Here is a 24573-nt window from a genome sequence, read left to right on the forward strand (position 1 = left end):
GACCCTGGGTACCATCCGCACATGAAGCGCTCACTTTGCGCATGGTGGGCATAGCCACATGCGTAAAGTGAGCGTTTCAATTCAATCCTATGGCGGCGAAATCGCCGCGATTCCGCAAAATTAATGGACATGCTGCGGATTTTACCGCTATGCGATTCCGCAGCATTGGCACAGCAACTGCGGAATCCCATAGGATTGCATGGGATGCTTTTTGTTAGCGGTTTTTAAGCGTTTCTGCTGCGGCAAAAGCGCGGCGGAAACGCTTAAAAAATGCTACGTGGGCACACAGCCTAAAGGTGAACTTTATCTTTGATACCTCTTACATGTATGTGGTGGCAGTTTTATTATTGCACAGATTTCTCTGCCCATTTTGCCCTTCCTTTCTCCCCCTTTGTTTTTCAGTTTTGTATATATTTCTCAATAAAGATTTGTTAATTTTTATTATTTGGACTTCATTGCTTCCCCATTTCAGGATTATTATTAATCATCAGGGGCATTAAGTCCATCACTGCTTCCAAGACAGAGGAGCACAATATGAGACTCTGGCATCATGGGAAATGTAGTCCACATTAGAGGAACGGCATCAAAGGGAAGGTAGGAATCAAGATGGCTGATAGCCCATACATGGTTCAGCAGTTAAAAATGACATATGCAAGGTAGACACAAGAAATTCTACATGATTCTTTAATAATAATACATTTTATTTCTATAGCGCCAACATATTCCGCAGCACTTTACATTTCAGAGGGGATTTGTACAGACAATAGACATTACAGCATAACAATAATCACATAGATTATAACAAATACCAAGAGGAATGAGGGCCCTGCTCGCAAGCTTACAGTCTATGAGGAAAGAGGTAGACACGAAAGGTGGGTGGTAACAGTTGCCCTGATTGTATGGACCAGCCGTAATGTTAAGTGTGTAACAGTACAGACACAGAGGGCTAATGGATGCATAAAGCATGTGGGAACATGATGTGGGGAACCTGGTTATGGTAAAACTTTTGGCTGTGCCACACAGGGATAGATTTGGTTAATGTGTTGAGGTGATAGGCCAGTCTGAATAAATGCGTTTTCAGGGCACGCTTAAAATTGTGGGGACTAATCGTATTGACCTGGAAAGTGCATTCCAAAGAATTGGCACAGCACGTGTAAAGTCTTGGAGACGCCAGTGGGAGGTTCTTATTATTGAGGATGCTAACCTCAGGTCATCAGCAGAACGGAGGGCGCAGGTAGGGTGGTATACTGAAACAAGGGAGGAGATGTAGGGTGGTGCTGAGCCATGGAGGGCTTTGTGGGTGAGGGTAATAAGTTTATACTGAATTCTGGAGTGGATGGGTAGCCAGTGCAATGACTAGCACAAGGTAGAGGCATCGGTGTAACGATTGGTGAGGAATATGATCCTGGATGCAGCATTCAAGACAGATTGGAGAGGGGAGAGTTTGGTAAGAGGGAGACCGATTAGAAGAGAGTTACAATAGTCAAGACGAGAATGAATAAGAGAAACAGGGTTTCTGCCAGAGTCAAAAGTAAGAGAAGGTCGAATTCTAGAAATGTTTTTGAGGTGCAGATGACAAGAGCGATGACAAGAGCGAGCCAGTGATCGATATTAACCTATGCTGCAGTGTATAGGCAAAAAACTTTTTTCTTTATAAGGATTTTCATTAATTGCATCCAGACAAACACCTACCTGCCTCAGCCTTTCCCCATGACTACAGACGTGCTCCTTTCTGTCGCTCTTCTGCTCCTTTCATCTCTCAGCCCTTGTTCACACATTCAGTTTTTTACCTCAGTATCTGTAAGCTAAAACCAGAAGTGGGTGATAAATCCAGAAGTGGTGACATGTTTCTATTATACTTTTCCTCTGATTGTTCCACTCCTGGTTTTGGCTTACGCATACGGAGGTAAATTACTGGCCATATACTGATAGTGTGAATGTGGCCTTATGTTTGTTCAGAGTGCAGTCTGACAGAGTATTGGCTCATGCTCAGACCGATGTTATTTTGTAGGGTCGTTCATATGTCTGTTTTTTGTTTTTCCGGATCATACTCTGCCATGCAAGTCAATGAGTCCGTGGAAACCATCGTACTGCATTGAGGACGACATCCGTGTACAGTCCAAATTCCATAGACTTACAAGATGGAGACTTATTCTTGTAAAAACAAGCAATTTGCAAGTAATCTGTTATTGAAGAATTTCTATAGTGGGACTGCACATTGCCAAAGGCCTGGATCACACTTCCGTTTTTTTAAATCCGTCCAAATCCGTCGTTTTCCGTTAAAAAAAAAAAACCGGATCCGCCATGTTTTTGCGGGAAAAAACTGAAACGTATCCGTTTGGCGGACACAAAAAACGGATGTGTGAAACAGGCCAAAGCCACTGGCCACTTCAGAGGTTTGCTCTACAGCTTGCAAGTGCTGCTCTGATGCTGGCTGGATCCAGGTATTGGGCATGAGCAGGAGTGGTGTGCCCTGGACTCGCACAGAGGCTAGATCCAGAACATGTGCAGTAAGCTTGATGAGGCTGAGGAGTTTACACTCCAACGGGCTGTAAGAGAGCATGTGTGTGATTTCAGAAATGTCTGCTGTGACATCATCATACTGTGGAGCAATCAATGATGAAAAGCGAATGGGGATGTTTACAAGGATGTCGGCAGGAGGCTGCACCGCCCGGATGACTCCGAGTAACAGATTTTTATACAAGTTGGCACATTATCATTCTATAACTATGCCGCAACAACTAATCGTACAGTTTAGCTACAACATTATCAGTATCATTCAATTGCCTGCAGGAGCGTGTGATCAGATTAATGAGGAATTTGCTGATGGCTGGTTCCCATTAAGGGTTTATTCAACTTCTCTGTGGCTGATCTATCATTCAGATTTTAGCCTTCATGCCTTATGCACAAGGCCTTAAACATGTGAGTGTTCTTGAGATTTCAAAGACTGGACGATGTAGATGGAAAATCTTGGTCCACCCTTCTTCCATGTATACATAGACATACGGTATAACATAACCCTTAAGGCTCATACTCACTTTAGAGAGACTGGCACGCTTCTTGTGCGGGTCTCTCGTATGAAAACCTGGCACTGGGATCGGAGCGTGCAGCTACATGTATTTCTATGCAGCCGCATGCTCCGCTCCAAGTGCCGGCGGCAGTGCCGGGCTTTCATGCAAGAGACTTGCACGAGAATCGTGCAAGCCTCTCGCAAGTGAGTATGAGCCCTTATTCTGCTGGGATAATTTGTGAACTGAATAAAATAAAAATCACATTGCACCCCACACCTACATAATTTGTTTTAAAGGGAATCTGCATATATAGGGTTAATCCGCAGGTAAATAGTGCTACAAAGATGCCCAGCCGTCTTACTGAAAGTGTATCTAGCAGGAGAAAATGAGTTTTGTTTTTTTTTCCTGTTAGGAGCCGCCAGCTGTCACGAATTACCAATTATCACATACCCGCTTCTCAGCATGTGACTTGGGATTGCGCCTGAAAGGGTTAATCTATCTCTTCTCACTCAGTCCAGCATTCAACCTCTGTTCTATGCTGCAGTGGGAGCATAAATCACACCCTGACACAGACCACACACCCCGCTCATACACGCTGCCATCACTCGCCAAACACGGGCGATGAGTCCCGGAAGTACTACTATGTGCCAGTCACCAGGAGAACACACTCTAAGGCCGGGGTCACACTTACCGTCGCAAAATACGGTCCGTAGTTTACATGCGTAATACGGATGAATGACCCCTAAATAGTGCTCCGTATGTCATCCGTAAGCAAGGTGTGGTTGCGTAGTTTGCGCATGTCAGCATCCGTATGGCATCCGTATGCTGAGATTTTCTCGCAGCCTTGCAAAATGGACATTTAACGGTTTTGAGGCCTACTAACTATTTAAATCATTAGCCTGCACCCTATTGCCTCAGGAACAGGTGGCTGCCTCCATTCTGTCCATTTGTGACCTTGCCTTCACTAGGTGTGTTGGTGTTGTATGTGCAACATGGCAGAGGGTCTAAGTTTCAACACAACTGAGCAGGTTCTCTTCAACTGGCTTTTGTCACGCCGCTTTGGTCAACCATACCCAGTGATAGTGGATCCGCGGAGGAGGAGACGCATGTGGGTCCATCCACTTTTGAGGCAACGACTCACAAGAGGTCATTTCCGCCGCCACTATTCTGCTCTGCGGGAGCATCCTGTTAAATTTTACCAATACTGTCGCTTGAGCATTTCCACATTTGATCGACTCTTGGAGACAGTGCGCCCTGGGATCACCTTTCAGGACGCAAGGATGTGCAAAGCTATATCTGCAGAGGAGCGACTTCTACTCACAATACGGTATGTACTACAAAACCACATTCTCTATGTTCATAATGTGTGGGCCAAAGTATGTATTTTTGGCTTATTGGACTAAGTTTAATGCCCTCATCTTAGTCCACATATGTTTAAACTTACAGACCAGAATGTTAGGTCTAATATGTACTGAATATCACTTAGTCATTGTGCAACCAAATATGTGTGTGCTAGTCTATCTCAATTCCTACCAAGTTTGGTCGGCATGCAACTGATTTTTTTTTTGGACTTTCTGCATTCTAAAATTATCCATTTCTGTTGTTCTTCAGCTTCCTGTCCACTGGCCTGTCTTATGCTGCCCTACACCATGAGTTTCTGATTGGAAGATCTACCATTTCTGGCATAGTCAGGTCAACATGTATAGAAATCTGGACAAGACTCCATCAAGTCGTCATGCCCCCGCCCAGGATGGAAGACTGTTTGAGGATATCAAGGGACTTTGAGGAGGAATGCCAGTTTCCTAATTGTATTGGGGCCCTTGATGGCAAACATATCCGGGTGCGTAAGCCGCCAAACTCTGGCTCCCAATTCTTCAATTATAAACAATACTTTTCTGTTGTATTGCTGGCTCTGGCAGACCCTCAATACATGTTTATAATTGTTGACATTTGTGCCTATGGAAGGACGGGAGACTCTAGAGTCTTCAATACTTCCGTAATGGGTCGGCGGCTACGCACCAACCAGTTGGATCTACCACCACAACGCCAGCTACCAGGCTCCACTGAAGAATCAGTCCCTTATGTCCTTGTGGCAGATGAGGCGTTTCAGTTAACGCGCAATGTCATGAGGCCATATCCCCGGCGCAACCTTGACCAAAGGCGCAGAATTTTTAACTTGCGCCTATCACGTGCTAGGCGACTGGTGGAGTGTTCCTTTGGCATTCTTTGTGCCAAATGGCGGGTACTCCAGTCTGCCATTCAGCTGAGTGAACAAAATGTTAATGAAGTTGTTAAAGCCTGTGTGGTTCTTCATAACTTCACCAGGATACATGATTGTTCCTCCTCGGCTGGTGTTGTGCGTAGGCCAGACAATGTGCGTAGGGTGAGACCACATATCAACCCTCAACGTAGACCGGCCTCAAAGTGCGTGATATTTTCACTAATTACTTTATCTCACCTGAGGGGGAAACTTCTTGACAAGAGCATGCTGTGTCTATGTTATAATTTTTGGTTTTATGTGTGTCTAAATATATATATTTATACCCCTTCTGATTCTATGACTGTTTCATTGCATTGCTAAGCGTATGTTAGTATGCTGACACTGTTTTTGAGAAATCACACAGATACGTAAACTGTAGTAGACAAATTTTTACTTTTGCCTTTTTTTGTTTGTTTTTTTAAAGGCAAACATAATATTGCCATATGCAAACTATGGCAATGGGCCAAATTGCCCTTTTTGCATAAGAAAACTTTTTTGAAAAGTAACATTTTCAAACAGAACACAAAATAACATTATGCAATAACAACATTGCTACATTAGAAATTTTCAATCCAAAGGAAAAAAAGAGGTGGTCTCCAGCACCAAAATTATTGATAAAATATAACACTCACATTTCTTCTGAATGTTTTCCAATCATATTAATAATCCACCATGACAGGCAAGGCTACCTTACGCCTTTCAGACAGATATTACATGTCTACAAAAGAGAATATTTCACTGCGCTATACTGTAAAGTCAAAGGATGAAAATACACTACTCACTTGCTAATGCCTAGAAAAGGCGTGCTGGCCTTAGTGAAGTAGTCACTTTTTTGCCGGCTATCTATAGTCACAAATCAAGGCGACCAGCCTTAAGAACATCACGCTCTCTCTATGTCTTAACAAGTGAGTAGTGTATTTTCATCCTTTCATTTGACCAGTATAGCATGGTTAAATATTCTCTTTTGTACAGACATGTAATATCTGTCTGAAAGGCATAAGGTAGCCTTTCCTGTCATGGTGGATTATAATATGATTGGAAAACATTCTGAAAAAATGTGAGTTTTCACTTTTTTCACAAAGTTTGGTGATGGAGACCACCTGTTTTTTCCTTTGGATTGGTATTTGTAGCACCAGTGAAACCGCACTGGACATCTGGCATCAGACTGATTGTGGACACAGAATTATAAATTCTCATACGTTGGGGAAGGAGAAGGCGGAAGAGCAGCCTGTGGTTGCTGCTGGCTACTCTGCCCAACATCGCCCTGTGTGGGGCCATACTGTTGCCCATGATGTGGGTAGTGTCCTGCCTCCTGTGATTGTTGGGGGTACTGGCCAGAGTAATAATGAGGAGGGGCATCTTGTTGGCTGTGGTAGGCACGTGTCTCATACCCACCAAGATAGCCATATCGTCCCCAACCAGGTTGGGACCAGCCTCCAACACTGGGTGGGAACAAGTGGCCATATTGGTGTGGTTGGCTAGAGGCAGACATTTGTGGCTGCTGTATTGAAGGTTGGGTAGTGGGAGGAAGGGGGTGAGGTGTAGGCCCACGTATTTGAGGATCCTCAGATCCTGCTTGAGCATGCATTTGTGGGGGGTGCCTAAGGCGCATGAGATTTCTTGGGGAAAGCTGCCACCTCTCAATATATTCAAATAATTCGTAGGGGGTATTGGGGTATGTGCACGCATCAAGTAGGATCTGAAAACATCCTCGAATATGGAGCCTAACCTCACGGGAAAGGGCACGGAGATAAAGGGACAGGCTGCGTGAGTATGCCTCCTCCCCATCATCACTATTTACTATGGATAAATAATTTAGGACTCCAGTGTCCACATTAGTGCAGGTATCAGTGGCAGGTATTTGCCGCCTTCTGCTTCTTCCTCGCCGGGATGTGCCAGCAGGCTGTGGGGAGCCCCGGATGTGGCCAGTTGGGCTGCTGCTGATGTTGCCCTGCTCCTCTGCTCTTGCTGATGCTGCAGCAGCACCAGATGGTCCTGGTGGTGGGCTTTGGCGCGCAGGCAATGGCACTTCCTGACTAGAACTTCAGCCATGCTCCTAGTAGGGGGAGAAGATGGGCCAGCCACCTCTTCCCTTGCATACACAGGATCGATGATGGGGTCGGTTTCGGAGCCAGTTCCTCTGTCCGTAAGGTTGGACTGAGTTCTGTTATGAAATAGAACAGAGCCAAAAATAACTAAATATTTTTGGCCATGCAAAGTATCTGTGTAATGCGGTGTGAGGTATCTACTTATGGTCTGAGATCCAGAATTGGGGCGAGGAAGGAGAGGCGGTCATAGTATATGTACTTTCTCTTGACGTAGCCCGCATCCCCACTCCTGGACCGCTGCTGACGTTCCTGGCGGTACTGGTCCCGGATGCTTCGCCAGCGTCTCATCACATCTTCCACTGCAATGTGACAGGAAATATTGTCAAATTCACATATTTGATAGGTCACATTTGCTACCAGTAGTCTAGGCATGGGGCCTTCTGGGGTGTGCTTTCTACCCATGGTGGCATATCTAATTGGGGCATACAGGCCAGATACACAGGGTCACACTAGTTGATGTATCAAGTAACTACACTTAATAACTTGTTTGGCTAGGAGGATGAGGAGCTTGTGGCCTGGCCCAAATTATGGCAGTGTAAAACCACGTGTCACATCAAAATCTAACGGCCTCATGAGGAAAAAAGTACAAGCACAGGAAGGGGGGTGCTGATTCTATATTCATTTTTTGTTGTGTGGTAATTTTACTAATTTTTTGGCTTGTACTTACTCAGTTTCTGCTGCTCCTCACGTGGCCGATCACCAAAGTCATGGAACATCTGCCTACATATGCGCCTCCATGACGCCTCCTTTCTTGTCCGGTTGGCATAATGGGCATCACGTTGGTCCCATAGTTCGAGCCGCTCCTGCACCAGGACAATTAGCATTTTCACATTCAGAAAAAATGTCGCCATGACGCTGCTGTACTCCGTGGAGGCTGGCTTCCTGGATGTCTGGAGCACTATTTGAGGTGATTTGCATGTATCAGCTTCCTGATGATGGATTGGGCCATTTCCTGGCAGCAGCCAAAAGACCTGCATATTTCTCGCAGGTCACACGTGTGGTCCGTGTGTAATCCGTATTTTTTGCGCACCCATTGACTTGCATTGGCGTACTACGGCCGTAGTACGCTGACAATCGCAGCATGCTGCGATTGGCAAGGACCGTAGAATATGGATGAGAAATATACGGCTGGTGCGAGGTACCCCATAGAGAATCATTTGTCCGTGTCTAATGCGTGCTTTTAACGCCTCTCACTCGTCCGTGTTCCTCGCCAGTGTGACCCCGGCCTAAGGCTATGGATTCTTTACAGTGACAAGGTTCAGACTTATTAAAGTTTTAAGCTTTAATAGAAAAGGTACAGTCCTTACATTAAAATGGAAATAAAAAGTGACATACAAATATGAAAAAACAGTGATAAAATAAAAGGGATAAAACTTACAGAAATACCGAACTTTGCATTCTGGTATTCTGTCCCTGAGGGAGAGGGGAGATATGAAATGGAGCATATCAGCTAGACTGCCCCTCACTGTGAACCCTTTTCTTTGTGTGTAGGCCTAATTTATAGATGTGACTTGGGGATCCAATTTCTAGACCAGTCTCTCATGTTAATATTGCTAATTGCTGGTTTGTGACTGGACCATAGCTATTTTACCAATGAATACATTATTTTTCTCTGAAACTCTTGTGTAACCTTTCTCATAGTGTCATTCTCCAATTGTCATCTCTTCTTCAAAAGAGCTGGAGGGTGTGAAATGTTTCCACTTGAGGTTCTCAGTAAAGCCCCCTGTTGAGGTTGGAGACAGGAGACTGCCTTCTCAGGATAACATGAGGTCATGACCTGTGTGGAGAGCTGCAGTCTAAAGGCCCCGTCACACTAAGCGACTTACCAGCGATCCCGACACCGATATCAAGGTGTCAGGATCGCTAGTAAGTCGATATGTGATCGCTGGTGAGCTGTCACACAGACAGCTTCACCAGCGATCTGCACAGCGATGCCGAGCGCCCGGCATCGCTTGCCATCGCTGTAAAAATAGAATCAAAATAAAAAATATTGTTATTCTCACCTTCCGACGTCCCGTTCAGCCATCCTGCCTCTCTCCACGCTCCGGTCCCAGTGATCCTTTGCACGAATGACCGCGAGATGTCACGGTCTCGCGGGAGCGCGAAGTCTCGCGGTCATTCGTGCAAAGGATCACTGGGACCGGAGCGTGGAGAGAGACAGGATGGCTGAACGGGACGTCGGAAGGTGAGAATAACTATATTTTTTATTTTTTTTATTATTTTTTACAGCTGATCGCTGGTCTCCCGCCTGTCACACACAGCGATGCGTGCTGGCCAGCGGGAGACCAGCGACCAAAGAAATGTCCAGAGGTTTCTTCCAGCGATCAGCGATACCGGCAGGGGGGCCGCTCGCTGATCGCTGTCACACACAGCGATCTCGCTGGTGAGATCGCTGTTACGTCACAAAAGTTGTGACTCAGCAGCGATCTCGCTACCGAGATCGCTTAGTGAGACGGGGCCTTAAGACAGATGTTAATTTACTGCTGGTCATACATCCATACCTATAGATATTTCACTACACCAGCTTTCAGTCATAGTGGTGTGCACAGAGTGGCTATAGTCACCACGTCCAGCACTACTCACTCTACGACGCTCGCTCTTCACAGATGCAGTTCACCACTAGCTGTCACGAGTCCCAGGCCGTGCTTCCAGATAACGCTCGCAGTATAAGGGATGACTGTAATGGCTCCCCGCACTGCCCTTATAACTGAAAGCCAGCGGCTCCTGGGAGGAAAGGAGTTTTTTTTCTCCCAGTAACCGCAATTTCGGTAAGATGATAGTTACACGCTGTGCAGAGTTGACATCACTCGTGCCTACATGAACGTATTTGCAAATATTCTCCAAAACAATCTCAACAATTCAGATTCCAATCTGACGCGATTAGATACAAGGGATGAATATATGTATATATAGCAGTTCATCTTTTTGCCCTTTTAGTGTCAAGCACATGACCACCTATATAGAGGGCACATATTGTTTGACTGGGAAAAGAGGGTGATGCTATGAAGAAAAGCTCCTTTCCTTCCATGTGGTAACTAAAGGTTGTACGGGTGGACAGATGACCATGACCGGGTCGAGTCTAAGATCCAAGCTGAAATCCCAATAGGCTAGCTGCAGCAAGCTTTTAGGGTCATGACATTTCGCGTGTTTCCTTGGTAGTGAAATGGTTAATCTGGCATCTGATTGTACAGCAGAGCTCACCCTTTTTTATTTACTTGATTGCGTGGATGACATCTGATCCTTCACTTTAGTGAGTGTCCCTGCGTGGCTAGTGTGAATACTGGCATCTGTGGGTTTGCCTAGCTTGATCTTGGCAAACACGGTCAACTTTCTGTCAAAAGTCCTAGACCTTTGTGAGCGTCATATTGGGCCATGGGTGGGATGTGGAGTAGGACAGCTGTCACTTTTCAGTTCAGCTGGGTTTTATTTTAAACTGTGCACCTGCAGGATAATGATACCTTCTCTCTTCTGCAGGGACATTACTGGCTCCCGACTATGTTTTCAGGATGAAGCGGAGACTGGATGACCCAGAGCCAGCACCCTATCCCCCACCCCAGCCACGGCGAATCACTGAACCATTTGCCCATCAACATCGTGTCCTTGCTCCTGCCCCTCCTACTTATGAATCACAGTCTGATGCCATGCAGCCCGCTACGGGCATCCAATACTCTGTGACTCCTGGATATCAGGTAAAACTTTCCTACATTCTGTAGAGGATCTTTGTATTGTTCATTTTGCGCCATTTTTTTTTTGTTTTTTTACATGTTTAATTACCGTATTTTTCGCATCATAATACGCATTTTTCCCCCCAAATTCGGGGGGAAATGGGGGTGCATCTTATGATGTGAATATACCATATCAACCGCAGGGTCGCTGCTGGAGGAGGCAAGAGTAGAGTGTTGCTGCAGGCTGGGATGAAGGGGTGTTAGGAGGTGCAAATCCGGCTGGGATGAAGGGGTGTTAGGAGGTGCAAATCCGGCTAAATAAGATTAAAATAGATAAATCTCCGGGTCCGGATGGCATACACCCACGAGTACTAAGAGAACTAAGTAATGTAATAGACAAACCATTATTTCTTATATTTAGAGACTCTATAGCGACGGGGTCTGTTCCACAGGACTGGCGAATAGCAAATGTGGTACCAATCTTCAAAAAGGGCTCTAAAAGTGAACCTGGAAATTATAGGCCAGTAAGTCTAATCTTTATTGTTGGTAAAATATTTGAAGGGTTTCTGAGGGATGTTATTCTGGACGCCATGTCAGCATGGGTTCATGAGGAATCGCTCCTGTCAAACCAATCTAATCATTTTTTATGAAGAGGTAAGCTGTAGACTGAACCAAGGTGAGTCATTGGATGTGGTATATCTTGATTTTTCCAAAGCGTTTGATACCGTGCCACACAGGAGGTTGGTACACAAAATGAGAATGCTGGGTCTGGGGGAAAATGTGTGTAAATGGGTAAGTAACTGGCTTAGTGATAGAAAGCAGAGGGTGGTTATAAATGGTATATTCTCTAACTGGGTCGCTGTGACCAGTGGGGTACCGCAGGGGTCGGTGTTGAGACCTATTCTCTTCAACATATTTATTAACGATCTGGTAGAAGGTTTACACAGTAAAATATCGATATTTGCAGATGATACAAAACTATGTAAAGCAGTCAATACAAGAAAAGATAGTATTCTGCTACAGATGGATCTGGATAAGTTGGGAACTTGGGCCGAAAGGCGGCAGATGCAGTTTAACAATGATAAATGTAAGGTTATACACATGGGAAGAAGGAATCAATATCACCATTACACACTGAACGGTAAACCACTGGGTAAATCTGACATGGAGAAGGACTTGGGGATCCTAGTTAATGATAAACTTACCCGAAGCAGCCAGTGCCAGGCAGCGGCTGCCAAGGCAAACAGGATCATGGGGTGCATTAAAAGAGGTCTGGATACACATGATGAGAGCATTATACTGCCTCTGTACAAATCTCTGGTTAGACCGCACATGGAGTACTGTGTACAGTTTTGGGCACCGGTGCTCAGGAAGAATATAATAGAACTAGACCGGGTACAAAGGAGGGCAACAAAATTAATAAAGGGGATGAGGGAGCTTCAATACCCAGAGAGATTAGCAAAATTAGGATTATTTAGTCTAGAAAAAAGACTACTGAGGTGCGATCTAATAACAATGTATAAGTATATAAGGGGATAATACAAGTTTCTCTCCGAGGATCTGTTTATACTAAGGAAGGTGACGGTCACAAGGGGGCATTCTCTGCGTCTGGAGGAGAGAAGGTTTTTCCACCAACATACAAGAGGTTTCTTTACTGTTAGGGCAGTGAGAATCTGGAATTCCCTGCCTGAGGAGGTGGTGATGGCGAACTCAGTCGAGGGGTTCAAGAGAGGCCTGGATGTCTTCCTGGAGCGTAACAATATTGTATCTTACAGTTATTGTTAGGTTCTTTAGATGGACGTAGATCTGGGGATTTATTCTGACAGAATTTTATAGGCTGAACTGGATGGACTAATGTCTTTTTTCGGCCTTACTAACTATATTACTAACTATGTTACTATGGGTGTTCAGTGGTGCGAGGGCTTCGCCGACATTTTGTGAAAGCGCGGTGCCTCTGTACTTACGTAGTTTACTATGTGGTGGACTCTGGGAAAATTGCTGCAGAGGGCAGCGCATGCACAGATGGAGATTTCGAGAGATGAGATCTCGGCGCCAAGATCTCCACCTACGCATGCGCCGCCCCCAGCAGCCATTTTCCCGGAGTCCACCACATAGTAAACCATGGAAGTGCGGAGGCCCCGGGCTTTCACAAAATGTCGGTGGAGCCCCCGCAGCGGCGAACATTTTGACACGCCTTTCTCCCAGTCTGGAGTCTGCAAGCATCGCCCCACTCCTGCCTCAGCCAGCAGTGACCCTGGGACACCGCTTCACAGCAGCCACTACCCCCAGTAAGCAATAAGACGCATGGATTGCAAGAAGCCACCACCATTTTATAAAAAAAAAGTTTTTTTTCCCTATTTTTGTCCTCAAAATTTGAAGTGCAACTTATAATCTGCAAAATACGGTATTCTATAACAAATAAACACTACCAACAAAAATGTGAGAACAAACAAGTATGAAACCAGTCCAAATATTTCCGTGCATTTCGCATATCGACTCCTTCCTGTACAGAGATAGGAAGCTTTTACCTCTCACACTTAAAAATGTAAAGTATCTTAAGAAAATGACCTATTGCTTAACCCCTTAAGGACCGTTGATACACCTTTTAACGGTGGCAGTTAAGGGTACTTATTCCTCAGGTGCCACTTTTTAACGGCGCCCCCCCCCCCCCCCAACTCGGAATTTCTCCAGGGTCTCAGCTACCGGGGGCACCCCAGAGAGCATGATTTGGGTCGGTTTTTACTGACCCCAGTGTTGCGATAGCAGTTATCAACGGAAAAACCTGCGACCACAAAAAAGTCAGATTCTCCCATTAAATTTCTCTCTCTGATGTGAGCGAAAAATGAAAACGCAAAACTGAGAAAAAGCTCCGGTCATGAAGGGGTTAAGTACCAAATTGGCTCTGTTACTAAGGGGTTAAAGGTATTTTTGGTAAATATTTTAGTTTTTTGCATATTTCACCATCTTCGTAAAAAAAATTGGAAATCTGGATTTTTTTAAGACTATTTCAGGAAACCACACAATGATCAGAACCCAGTCTTGTGTTCTGAAGTATCTAATGAGCATGTGCAAAAGTCATTGTGAAGCGAGAGGGAGCAGCTGTGACATCACCTATTGTGGTTGGTGGATCATGTGTTACCTGCCGTGTATAGAGGTGCTACCTGTCTCTATAATCCTAAAGGCCCCGTCACACTAAGCTATCTCGGTAGCGAGATCGCTGCTGAGTCACAACTTTTGTGACGTAACAGCGATCTCACCAGCGAGATCGCTGTGTGTGACAGCGATCAGCGAGCGGCTCCCCTGCCGGTATCGCTGATCGCTGGAAGAAACCTCTGGACATTTCTTTGGTCGCTGGTCTCCCGCTGGCCAGCACGCATTGCTGTGTGTGACAGCGGGAGACCAGCGATCAGGTGTAAAAAAAAATAATAAAAAAAAATATAGTTATTCTCACCTTCCGATGTCCCGTTCAGCCATCCCGCCTCTCTCCACGCTCCGGTCCCAGTGATCCTTTGCACGAATGACCGCGAGACTTTGTTATCCCTCGAGACCGTGACATCTCGCGGTCATTCGTGCAAAGGATCACTGGGACCGGAGTGTGGAGAGAGGCCGGAAGACTGCGCGGGACGTCGGAAGGTGAGAATTATATATTTTTTATTTTGATTCTATTTTTTACAGGATGGCCAGCGATGCGGGCGCTCGGCATCGCTGTGCTGATCGCTGGTGAAGCTGTCTGTGTGACAGCTCACCAGCGATCACATAGCGACTTACTAGCGATCCTGACACCTTCATATCGGTGTCGGGATCGCTGGTAAGTCGCTTAGTGTGACGGGGCCTTAACTTTGATGATAATGAGACTTCCTAAAACTCGGACAGCACAGAAACTGAAGCTAAAAAAAAAAAAAATTTCCAGTGGCCAGTGTGAAAATTTCAAGACTACAAATATATTTAGAAAGATCATGATATGAAAAAACAGTATTACCAATTGTTAAAAACATATGTAACATGCATCATAGTATAAAACTGATGTAAACTAGAACATTTTCTGATGATACACTCGCTTTTAAAGGAAGGAAGTCTATTAAAAATGGAGGTGGTCTTGCTCGCCAGTCTGGTTTTGATCATTATGTATTTCAATGGTTGATCTCCATATCCTCTCAGGTTTCAGCAGTGCCTCAAAGTTCTAGCAGCCATGGACAAGCTGCTCTGGCAGCAGTACATGGGGCTCATCATCACAGCAACCAGGTGCCAGGCCACGGAGGTCCCGGGGTACAAAGTCATGCCCATTCTACCCCGCCAGCTGCACCCGCCCAGGGACAGCAGTTCCAGAGACTAAAGGTATATTCTATGGATGTAGTGAATTCTCATTGTTTTATTAGTTATTTGCACCATCAATACAAATGTCCCATTTTCTTCTAGGTGGAAGATGCACTTTCTTACCTGGATCAGGTGAAGCTGCAGTTTGGAAACCAGCCCCAGGTGTACAATGACTTTCTCGATATTATGAAGGAGTTTAAATCTCAGAGGTAAATGGGTCCCGGCACAGCTGCGTGCACCTGCATCATTTCTGGAAGCCATAGTCCATGTCTGCTAAATACAGGTCACTTCTGCTTGCCTATAGGGTGCACAGGGTAGTACTGTAATCCTCTTACATAGCCAAAATAGAACCACCCTGGGCAGTAGAAATTTGGCAGTGCTGATCTGTTCTTTCTAAATGTGTGTAATTCTAGAAATGTTATTACAGTAGACTTGTGTGGCTATTGTTGGTACCAGATGAAGATGTCTAGCTTTTGGGGAGGCTCTCATTTTCAATGCTCCTATTTAGCTAATAAAAGGTATTCTTTTATCCACCAACCTTCCACTGTAAGGCAGGATTGCCACAGAGTTTTTCTCCAACTACATATAACAATTCAGTTTGCTCAACCTCCATATAATCTATATGTGCTACATGCTCACACAGCAGAACACATGTACCAAAGGAAAGATCAGGAGCTAAATTGGGTTACTTGAATTTTTTATTTGTTTCTTTGAGTGCCATTTTTTTTCTAAATGCCTTTTTATGTTGCTGTTTTTGTCTCTTTTTTTTTTTTTTTTTTTTTTTTTTTTTAGTATGTCTTGTTGTAGATAAAGCTACTTTTTTATGCCTCCTGTTACATGGCTTGGATAAAACTTCATTGATAAAGTCACATACGGAGTACATGCATTTTTATTGGGTTTCCACAGGGAAAATGATCCAATGATGACGCAGGTGTCCCATTCCCTGATGACACTGTTTTATCGGTGAAATATCAAGGGGGGGGAGGGGAACATGTGCTGCCTGTTTAGATTGTTTTGGATTCAATATGTGTCTGTTCACATGTTGATCTGTTTTTCTAATGCAAGGAGATATGCTATTGCCACCCAATATATCGTAAATAAAAATTAATGGCAAATACAAATTATTTTAACTATTGCCTCATCATGTGATTTTAAAATCTGGACGAATAAGTTACATTTTAATGACCTGTTAGAGGGGAGGAGATAGTGGTATACCCTTCCCAGGCTATTTAAAGAATTTGTCCACTATTTGGACAACTCCTTCTCATACCCCATTCTTGGCCTCAATTAAAATAAAAAACATTATATTCGCCTCCTTTCCCTGCGCTGTTCCCGTGGTGTCAGCACTCGCTTTTCCTGGGGCTCTCGTGTGGTTGTTGTCATGTGACCCCGGCGCCCTATCATAACGCTGGCATTGCTGTTTCTGCCTTCTGTGGAATTGAACATGAACAGGAAGTCAGAGATCGGCCGCACGATCTGTACAAAGGCAGAGCCAGAGACGCCAGCGCTGATTGGGTGCCACGTGTCATACAACTGCGCGGGAGACCTAGAGAGGATGAGTGCTGACACCGATGGAATGGCGCCAGCACGGGAGGCAAGTATAAGCTTTTTTTATTTTATCGGGGCCAAACATTTAGATCAAGGAAGGGTTGTCCTAGTAGTGGACAACCCCTTTAATCTTCATAATTGTATATAAAAAGTCCAGTAACTGCAGGTTAGTTTACGATGCATATGTACAAAAAACACCATGATGGGCATGAAATATTTAGACATCGACTTTCCACCTCTGAAACGGTAATGTGTTTTTTTTTTTTTTTCGTTTTTTTTCTCAACGAAAATACACAGCAACAAAAGTTCATCATGAGAACCTGGTCTAATTGATTCTGGTCTATTGTGTTTGGCCTTCAGGAGCAAACTCTATTTCGTGATTTTATTTACTCTTGTTCCAAAATTGTATGTTAGTCGGTAAACGATCTTCATATTTTTGTAGATTTTTTTTTTCCTGACCAATCTAGATTTACACGGAAACCCTATTTGAAATTTTTAGGCGTTTAGTTTGGAAAAAAATTGCATTTTCTTTTTTCTTCACTTCAGCTAATTCTACTGGTAATACAGTGTGAACAAACTAGTGTGCCTAACTAATTGTCTTCGATTGATTTTGATATGTATGTTTTGGGGTATGTTTGAGACCTTGACAGTTTTACGACAATTCACGGATGGTAATTTGAGTACGGGAAACTGTAAAATTTTAAAGTTGTTTTTAGACCAGCATGAGTGGCCTCCTCATTCTCTAGTATTAGATCAGAAAGACAGGGTGGAAAGCAGTTTGAGCAGCTTCTACTTACCTCTTCCCCCTGGTATATCCAGTGTTAGATCAGAAGGACATTGTGGACAGCAGAGTGAGCAGCCTCTTGTTATCTCAGCACCCCTGGTATCTCCAGTATTAGATCAGGTAGATAAGGTGAACAGCAGTGTGAGCAGCTTCTTCTTACTGTGAGCAGCTTCTTCTTACCTCTTCACCCTTGATCTCCTCTATTAGAACAGCAGTACATTGTGGACAGCAATGTGATCAGCATCTTGTTATCTCAGCACCCCTGGTATCTCCAGTATTAGATCAGAAGGACAGGGTGGACAGCAGTGTGAGCAGCTTCTTCTTACCTCTTCACCCCTGGTATCTCCAGTGTTAGATCAGAAGGACAGGGTGGACAGCAGTGTGAGCAGCTTCTTCTTACCTCTTCACCCCTGGTATCTCCAGTAATAGAGATCTTCCTATGCAAGAAGGGAAAGGATTCCTATTGCACATGCTCGCATGTACCTGTCCTATTAGCGTTCTATCAGTTTAACTAGACTGCAGACATTTTAATTTTTCACTGATTGTCTCCCTACAAAAACCCTTGTTAATATCTCCACTTCCGCCCATCGGTCAAGTGACATGGCAATCAGCAGCTGCTTATTGTGTGTATCTGTTCAGTATTCCATATGATGTGGAAGATCAGTAGTGGATTTAAAGGAATTTAAAAGTTTATCTATAGGGTCATCATAGAAAAAAAAATCCTACTTTATTTTTTTGTTACCGAAGATCCACTTTAATGTTTTAAGCAAGCATCTGTAATTCAATATTTAATGGAATATCTATTAAAGTTCTAGGTGGTCTATAAATTGCTTGTTCACAGCATGCTTATACGCTCGTAATGTAACTTTTAATGACTGTTGTACAAAAAAACAAATTCATTCATTAATGTTTTCTTTTTGTTGCATCCTTACCAGTATTGACACTCCAGGGGTCATCAGTCGAGTTTCCCAGCTGTTTAAAGGCCATCCGGACCTCATAATGGGTTTTAATACGTTTTTGCCGCCTGGGTATAAAATAGAGGTGCAGACGAATGACTTGGTCAATGTCACAACACCTGGACAGGTCCACCAAATCACAACCCATGGTCTTCAGCCCCCCGTCCCACCAGTTCCTCCACCGTCCCAACCGTCCACACAGACTGCCCCTCCTCCAGTGCATCAAACACCTCCACCAGCCCCACCAAAAGTTAATAAGGTAAGTAGAAAGTGAACCCACCAGTAGGGGTTGGACATGTCTAAACTTAGTGAGCCCAAGAGTGTAATGCTGTTATGTGACCAATGTATGACCATGTATGTTCAAGATGGAAAAATGCAAATGTCTTCTAAATAATAATTGATCAGTCACTTTAGTGCCCTGAACCAGCCATGTAATCCGCAGATGAATACTTTGTGAATATCAGATAATATTGCTCCTCTTCGTCTCTATTATGTTGTGTTTTATATCATTTTGAATTGAGGACATGTGTATCATTTGACGATGATCCTTTCTATTCACAGCCGGTGCCATCACAGGTACACACCCCTTCAAACCAACCGAGCACACCCATCCAGTACCCATCTCCTCGTTCTCCACCAGCACAGCCACACACACCAGGACCGTTGGCACATGCCACCCCAACTGCTACAGCAGCTACGCCAGCCATGCAAAATAACCAGCCAGTGGAGTTCAACCATGCCATCAATTATGTGAACAAAATAAAAAACCGCTTCCAGGGCCAGCCTGACATTTACAAAGCCTTCCTCGAGATCCTGCACACATACCAGGTTAGGATTGGGGGTATTTGTGTTTCTTTGCTCAATAATGGTAACCAGCGTGCTCACATTGGAACGGTGGAGAAACTGTAAGCTTTACATAACTGCAGTGTACAACACCAAATTATGGCAGCACAAGAAAAATCTCTTCTAACCCGCTGGAAAATGTATTAATCACTTTCTTGGAAAATGTCACAAGTAAAGATAGCCAAAGAATACATGTTTAGGAAAGGTGTTGTTTTTTTTTTTTTTTTTTTTCTATTAAAAAATTGGTGATACTTGCTCTGGCCCTTTAAAAGCTAGGGTGACCTGAGCAGAAGTCTGCTATGTATGCTACAGTCCAACTGTCTGCATGTTTGACTGCTCTGTGAGACTTCCTGCTTCTAAGCTGGGGGAGACAATAGTCCAGCGTGTGTGTACAGTGGGCATCTCTGCTGCCACCTGCTCTTCATGCTGGGTGATGATGTGCCAGATGCAGTGAAAGTCTCTCCTTTGTGTTACGGGAGCAGGATGGTGGCTGCTGGATAATCTTAGGAGTCTCTTACTAGAAGCTACAGTCATAAGGAAGGTAAATCTGTGACCGCTTCCCTCCCATGTTCTTCTCAGTGTGTGATTGCTGCGGATTTTATGTGGATGTAGTGAGAAACTCAGATTAACCTATTTCTGTACTTTTTTTTTTTTTTCTTGCAACTAGACCCTTTAGTAACAACTGTCTCCTCCTCTAGCAGATAAACCCTTTACAAGCAGTTTCTTTTTCCTGTAGCTGGTCTGCTTAATACACATTTGTTTGTCCCTGTTCCACCGGCCACATCAGTGGTTTTTGTCATCAGCAAACCTCCTTCCAGCATGTCTTCTGATTAGTAGGCCTGGTGCAATGTCAGATTTGCATCTTCTTGACTTGCTGCCTATTAGATTGCATTTGTAAAATAATTTGCCAGGGTATTACTTGTTCTATGCAAGTTTATCAGGGATTAGTAAATTAATTAATGTATTCCGTGGACCACTGAATTGACAAAACTGAAATGGTCGAATTGCATTGGTCAACCCGAATGTTTGCCACATGGAATCTGCTTCCTTTTCTTAGTTGCTTCCTCCCAGAAAAGAGAGAATTTCAAAGTACAGTCAGTGTTACAAAATGAAAGTGAAAAGGACAAACCTGTCAGTGTAATACTTAATAGTGACTGCAGGGTTATGGAGCTGAGCCCGCACAATACCTAGCGGATGCTGTTTGGTTCATAAAGCCAACATCTGCCTGTATTATTAGTGATTGGTGCTGTTGCAGTACAGTTGTATTGTAGCATCTAGGACAAGTGATCAAACTATCCCAGGTTCCATCCCCTAAGGGAACCAAAAAACAAAAGTAAAGTATATTAAAAAGTGAAAAATATGAAAATTTACGCCACTCCTTTTCCTCCGTTAAAAAATGTTAAAATCATTCAATATAATAACTTCCATAAAAATATGATTGAAATGCCAGATTTTCCATTTTAGGTCCCCATCCTTCCCTAAAGACATGCAATAAATAGCACTTAAACATTAAATGAACCTCAAAAGTGATTAAAAAAATGTCCTCCTTTGATGGAAACCTGAAAGCTCTAGGTCTGTGAAAACACATCCTACAGTATTTTTTTTTGCAAATTTCTGAGTTTTGTCTATAGTAAAAAAAAAAAAAAAAAAACTACAAGTTTAGCATTGTTGTAATCGAACTGACCTGATCAGTGTAATCGAACTGACCTGATCAGTCTTATTACAGGTTATGTTAACCACAGAATGAAAACCATTAAAAAAAAAATGCTGGAATGTTTTTGTTTTTTTTTTTCTTCATTTCACTGCACTTGGATTTTTTTCTTTCCAGTACATTAAATGGTAAAATCATCACTGCCATGCAAAACTGCAAAAAGCATGGCTACATCGGCAAGCCTTGGGAGAGGTGGGGTTGGGTCAGGAAAAGGGTTGCAGAGGTTGTCCACTAAAATTCATTAATGTACTATTGGGCAGCATAACAAGTAACACATGCTCGCCTATCTGACCAGTGTCGCTACTTTGTACTGTGTGGACCAACTGATCTCCTGGGTTCCTCTTCTGGCAGGGAACGTCACCAGCTGCTACAACCAATCGTAGGTTCCTGATAGTGGACAACTACTTACTCAGCCACTTTTGCTTGTCCATGCAACATTCCTCATGCACTAACCTGCATTTCTGCTCATAAGATGGCTGTTGATCATGATCCATGTGACCAGATGGCTCCTTCAGCCTCCTCTGAGGTGTTTTACAGTTAGAGGCTGATGGACAGGTCTGGTCACATGGTACACGATCAACAGCCATCTTATGGGCAGAAATGCCGGTCATTGTGAGGAAATGGTTTAATATTTGCTATGGCCACGTTTTTGTGTACAACATGCAAATGCTTTTTCTCCTCATAGAAGGAACAACGCAATGCCAAGGAGGCAGGAGGAAACTACACTCCTGCCCTCACCGAGCAAGAGGTCTATGCCCAAGTGGCTCGGCTCTTCAAGAACCAGGAAGATCTTCTGTCAGAGTTTGGCCAGTTCCTTCCCGATGCCAATAGCTCAGTGGTAAGTTGATGGAAGTGGCTTTAATCCAGCTACAACATATTATCGGCAGGTTTCATGCATTGTCTCTAGGCTGCTTTTGCTTAAAAAGCCATTTCAAGAAAATTTAATATTGCAGACAGAAATGATTGAATGTGGAACATTACCAAAAAACACATCATGAATGCTCCTGAACATGTTAATATTTTACCTGCACGTTGTTTTCCTTTTTTTAGCTTTTGAGCAAAACCACAGCGGAAAAGGTTGAGTCTGTGCGGAATGACCACGGGGGCACTGTGAAAAAACCTCAGCTGAACAATAAACAGCAGAGGCCCAGCCAGAATGGTTGTCAGATACGCCGACATTCAGGACCCGGAGCCACCCCGCCAATTAAGGTACGTCTAACGTAAGATGATTTTAATGCCTCTGCTACTATATGTGCTACATAATGCTCCTATCTGGGTTCCCAAAAGATGGTTTCGTACTATTAGTTCCATTTTCAGAGATCTGGTTTGGGGGAAAAAGCAGGCAAGGCTTCGAGTGGAAATTCTGCAGAGACCTAAGGATGAAGGGTGCTTGGCACTTCCAAACCCTTGGATTTACTATCTAGCTGCGCAGGGGCAGCATATGAGGGGCTGGAGAGAAATTGATAATATGGGTTCAACACAAAGGGTCTTGGCCCATGTTTTAGATAGGAGCCCACTGATCCAGGGCCTGGAAGCAGGAGGCTTTAGGAAATTTTTATTACATATCTATTTTGATATGCAATAAAAATTTATCTGATTTAAAAAAAAAAAGGTACGTCTAAAGTGTCATGGTCTGACTAGATAAACCAATACTGGTTCACTGTGTACCAGCCCCACTTGCTAGATGGTGACACTTCTTCAGCAGTAGACCTTACTATTTATTCATTCTCTTGTTTTCCTTTTATAATAGAAGAAGCCGAAAATACTGATTCCGAAGGACCAGTCCTTGGCTGATGCAAACAAACATGGAGCCGGGGCTGAATCTCAGTTCTTTGATAAGGTAACTTAACTTATTTCCTTGCATGGTAATTTGGAATAGGATTTTGCAAGCTATAACTGATATAAGGACCCAGGTCACATGTAATCTTTTCCCAGTGTTTTAGCCAATGTAATGCAAGACTGCTGAAATCCAATTATTGTGTTTTGTTTTTTTCAATACCTTTAATTTTTGCAACCTTATTGTCAATCTATTTATTAAGCTTTTAGGAGAGTTTCATTCCCATTCTCCACTTTTTTTTTCTATAGGTCCGTAAAGCTCTGAGAAATACGGAGGCATATGATAACTTCTTACGATGTCTGGTCATCTTTAATCAGGAGGTCATCTCTCGCTCAGAACTAGTACAGTTGGTGTCTCCTTTCCTTGCGTGAGTCACTTCCAACTCACTCCTACAAATGATTGAAATGTGTTTAAGACTCCTTAAAAGGCTAAAATATTAACACCATTTAGTATCAAAATGTGTTAATGACTTGCGATAAACGTGTTCTTAATTCTACAAACCTATTGATTTCTTTAAACAGCAAGTTTCCTGAGTTGTTTACTTGGTTCAAGAACTTTTTGGGTTACAAGGAGTCTTCACATTTGGAAAGCTTCCCAAAAGAAAGGAATACAGAAGGAATTGCCATGGAAATCGATTATGCTTCATGTAAGCGCCTGGGCTCAAGTTACAGAGCCCTACCCAAAAGCTTCCAGCAGCCCAAATGTACAGGGCGAACCCCGCTTTGCAAAGAGGTAAATGGAAACGCTTATCAATAGACGATTCTGTTTTAGGCCGTTAGAAGTATTCGTTACCCTGGGGTATACATTACGTTTGAGGCCATTGTCAGTTGCATCCGTCCACCAAAGGGACCCATTGTAAAGAAATGTTAAGCACTGAATACGAAAGCGCAGTCTGCATCAACTTCCTAAACAGTTAAATGGTATAAAAGCTCCTGATGTGTCCTGTAGCCTATATCCACAGAAGCAGTGTGAACCTAGCCTTAGTTTTCAGTTGCTTTCTAACTGTGAGAATATTGCATGGTGGCAGTGCTTTACCGGGGCGGGCTGATGGGGTTTGGAAGACCAATGTAAGAACTTTGAGATTTTTCTTCCATTCTCAGAGGCCAACAGCCTTTCGTTTGAAGGGACCAAAATTAGGCCTGCCCCTGCGCTCACAGAAGGTGTAACCTTGTATCTTTATTACATCACACTGGTCTAACTGAACTTTTTAGCCCGTCCCAAGCTTTTCACAGCAGTATACCCACTCAATCATGGGGAAAACATACAAACTCCTTACAGATGTTGTCCTTGGTGTAATTTGAACCCAGGACCCCAGGGTTATGGGTTTTGTGGGGCTCTACTTAAATATTTATCTGTATGGGGTTATGCCAGGTCAGTCAGTGAACCTTCAGCGATCTGCGTCCTATTTTAAATATTTGTTCATATTGTAGTCTTAAAAAAAAAAAAAGTACCTACAGTAAAATGGTGCTATTTTGCTGTAGGCAAATTTTTCTCCAAAAAAAATGGTGCCGCTGGCAGCGCTTGCACACTAACATC

The 24573-nt window shown here is 43.7% G+C and overlaps 1 protein-coding gene across 5 annotated transcripts in view; it reads left to right on the forward strand.

Annotated features, from left to right (window-relative positions):
• The window catches only part of SIN3A (SIN3 transcription regulator family member A), a 67342-nt gene that overhangs the window by 12118 nt on the left and 30651 nt on the right, over positions 1–24573 (forward strand). For all 5 annotated transcript variants that reach the window (XM_073579498.1, XM_073579497.1, XM_073579499.1 and 2 more), the window contains exons 2-11: positions 10854–11068; positions 15203–15379; positions 15461–15567; positions 18626–18905; positions 19208–19474; positions 21886–22038; positions 22251–22409; positions 22951–23040; positions 23286–23404; positions 23559–23769. In XM_073579498.1, the coding sequence (XP_073435599.1) occupies positions 10886–11068; positions 15203–15379; positions 15461–15567; positions 18626–18905; positions 19208–19474; positions 21886–22038; positions 22251–22409; positions 22951–23040; positions 23286–23404; positions 23559–23769 (1746 nt within the window). In that variant the 5' untranslated portion in view covers positions 10854–10885. The remainder of the gene's footprint in view (positions 1–10853; positions 11069–15202; positions 15380–15460; positions 15568–18625; positions 18906–19207; positions 19475–21885; positions 22039–22250; positions 22410–22950; positions 23041–23285; positions 23405–23558; positions 23770–24573) is intronic.

Source organism: Dendrobates tinctorius, unplaced genomic scaffold (genome assembly GCF_039654945.1).
Source record: "Dendrobates tinctorius isolate UK_male_01 unplaced genomic scaffold, ASM3965494v1 ptg000062l, whole genome shotgun sequence".
Classification (NCBI taxonomy): domain Eukaryota; kingdom Metazoa; phylum Chordata; class Amphibia; order Anura; family Dendrobatidae; genus Dendrobates; species Dendrobates tinctorius.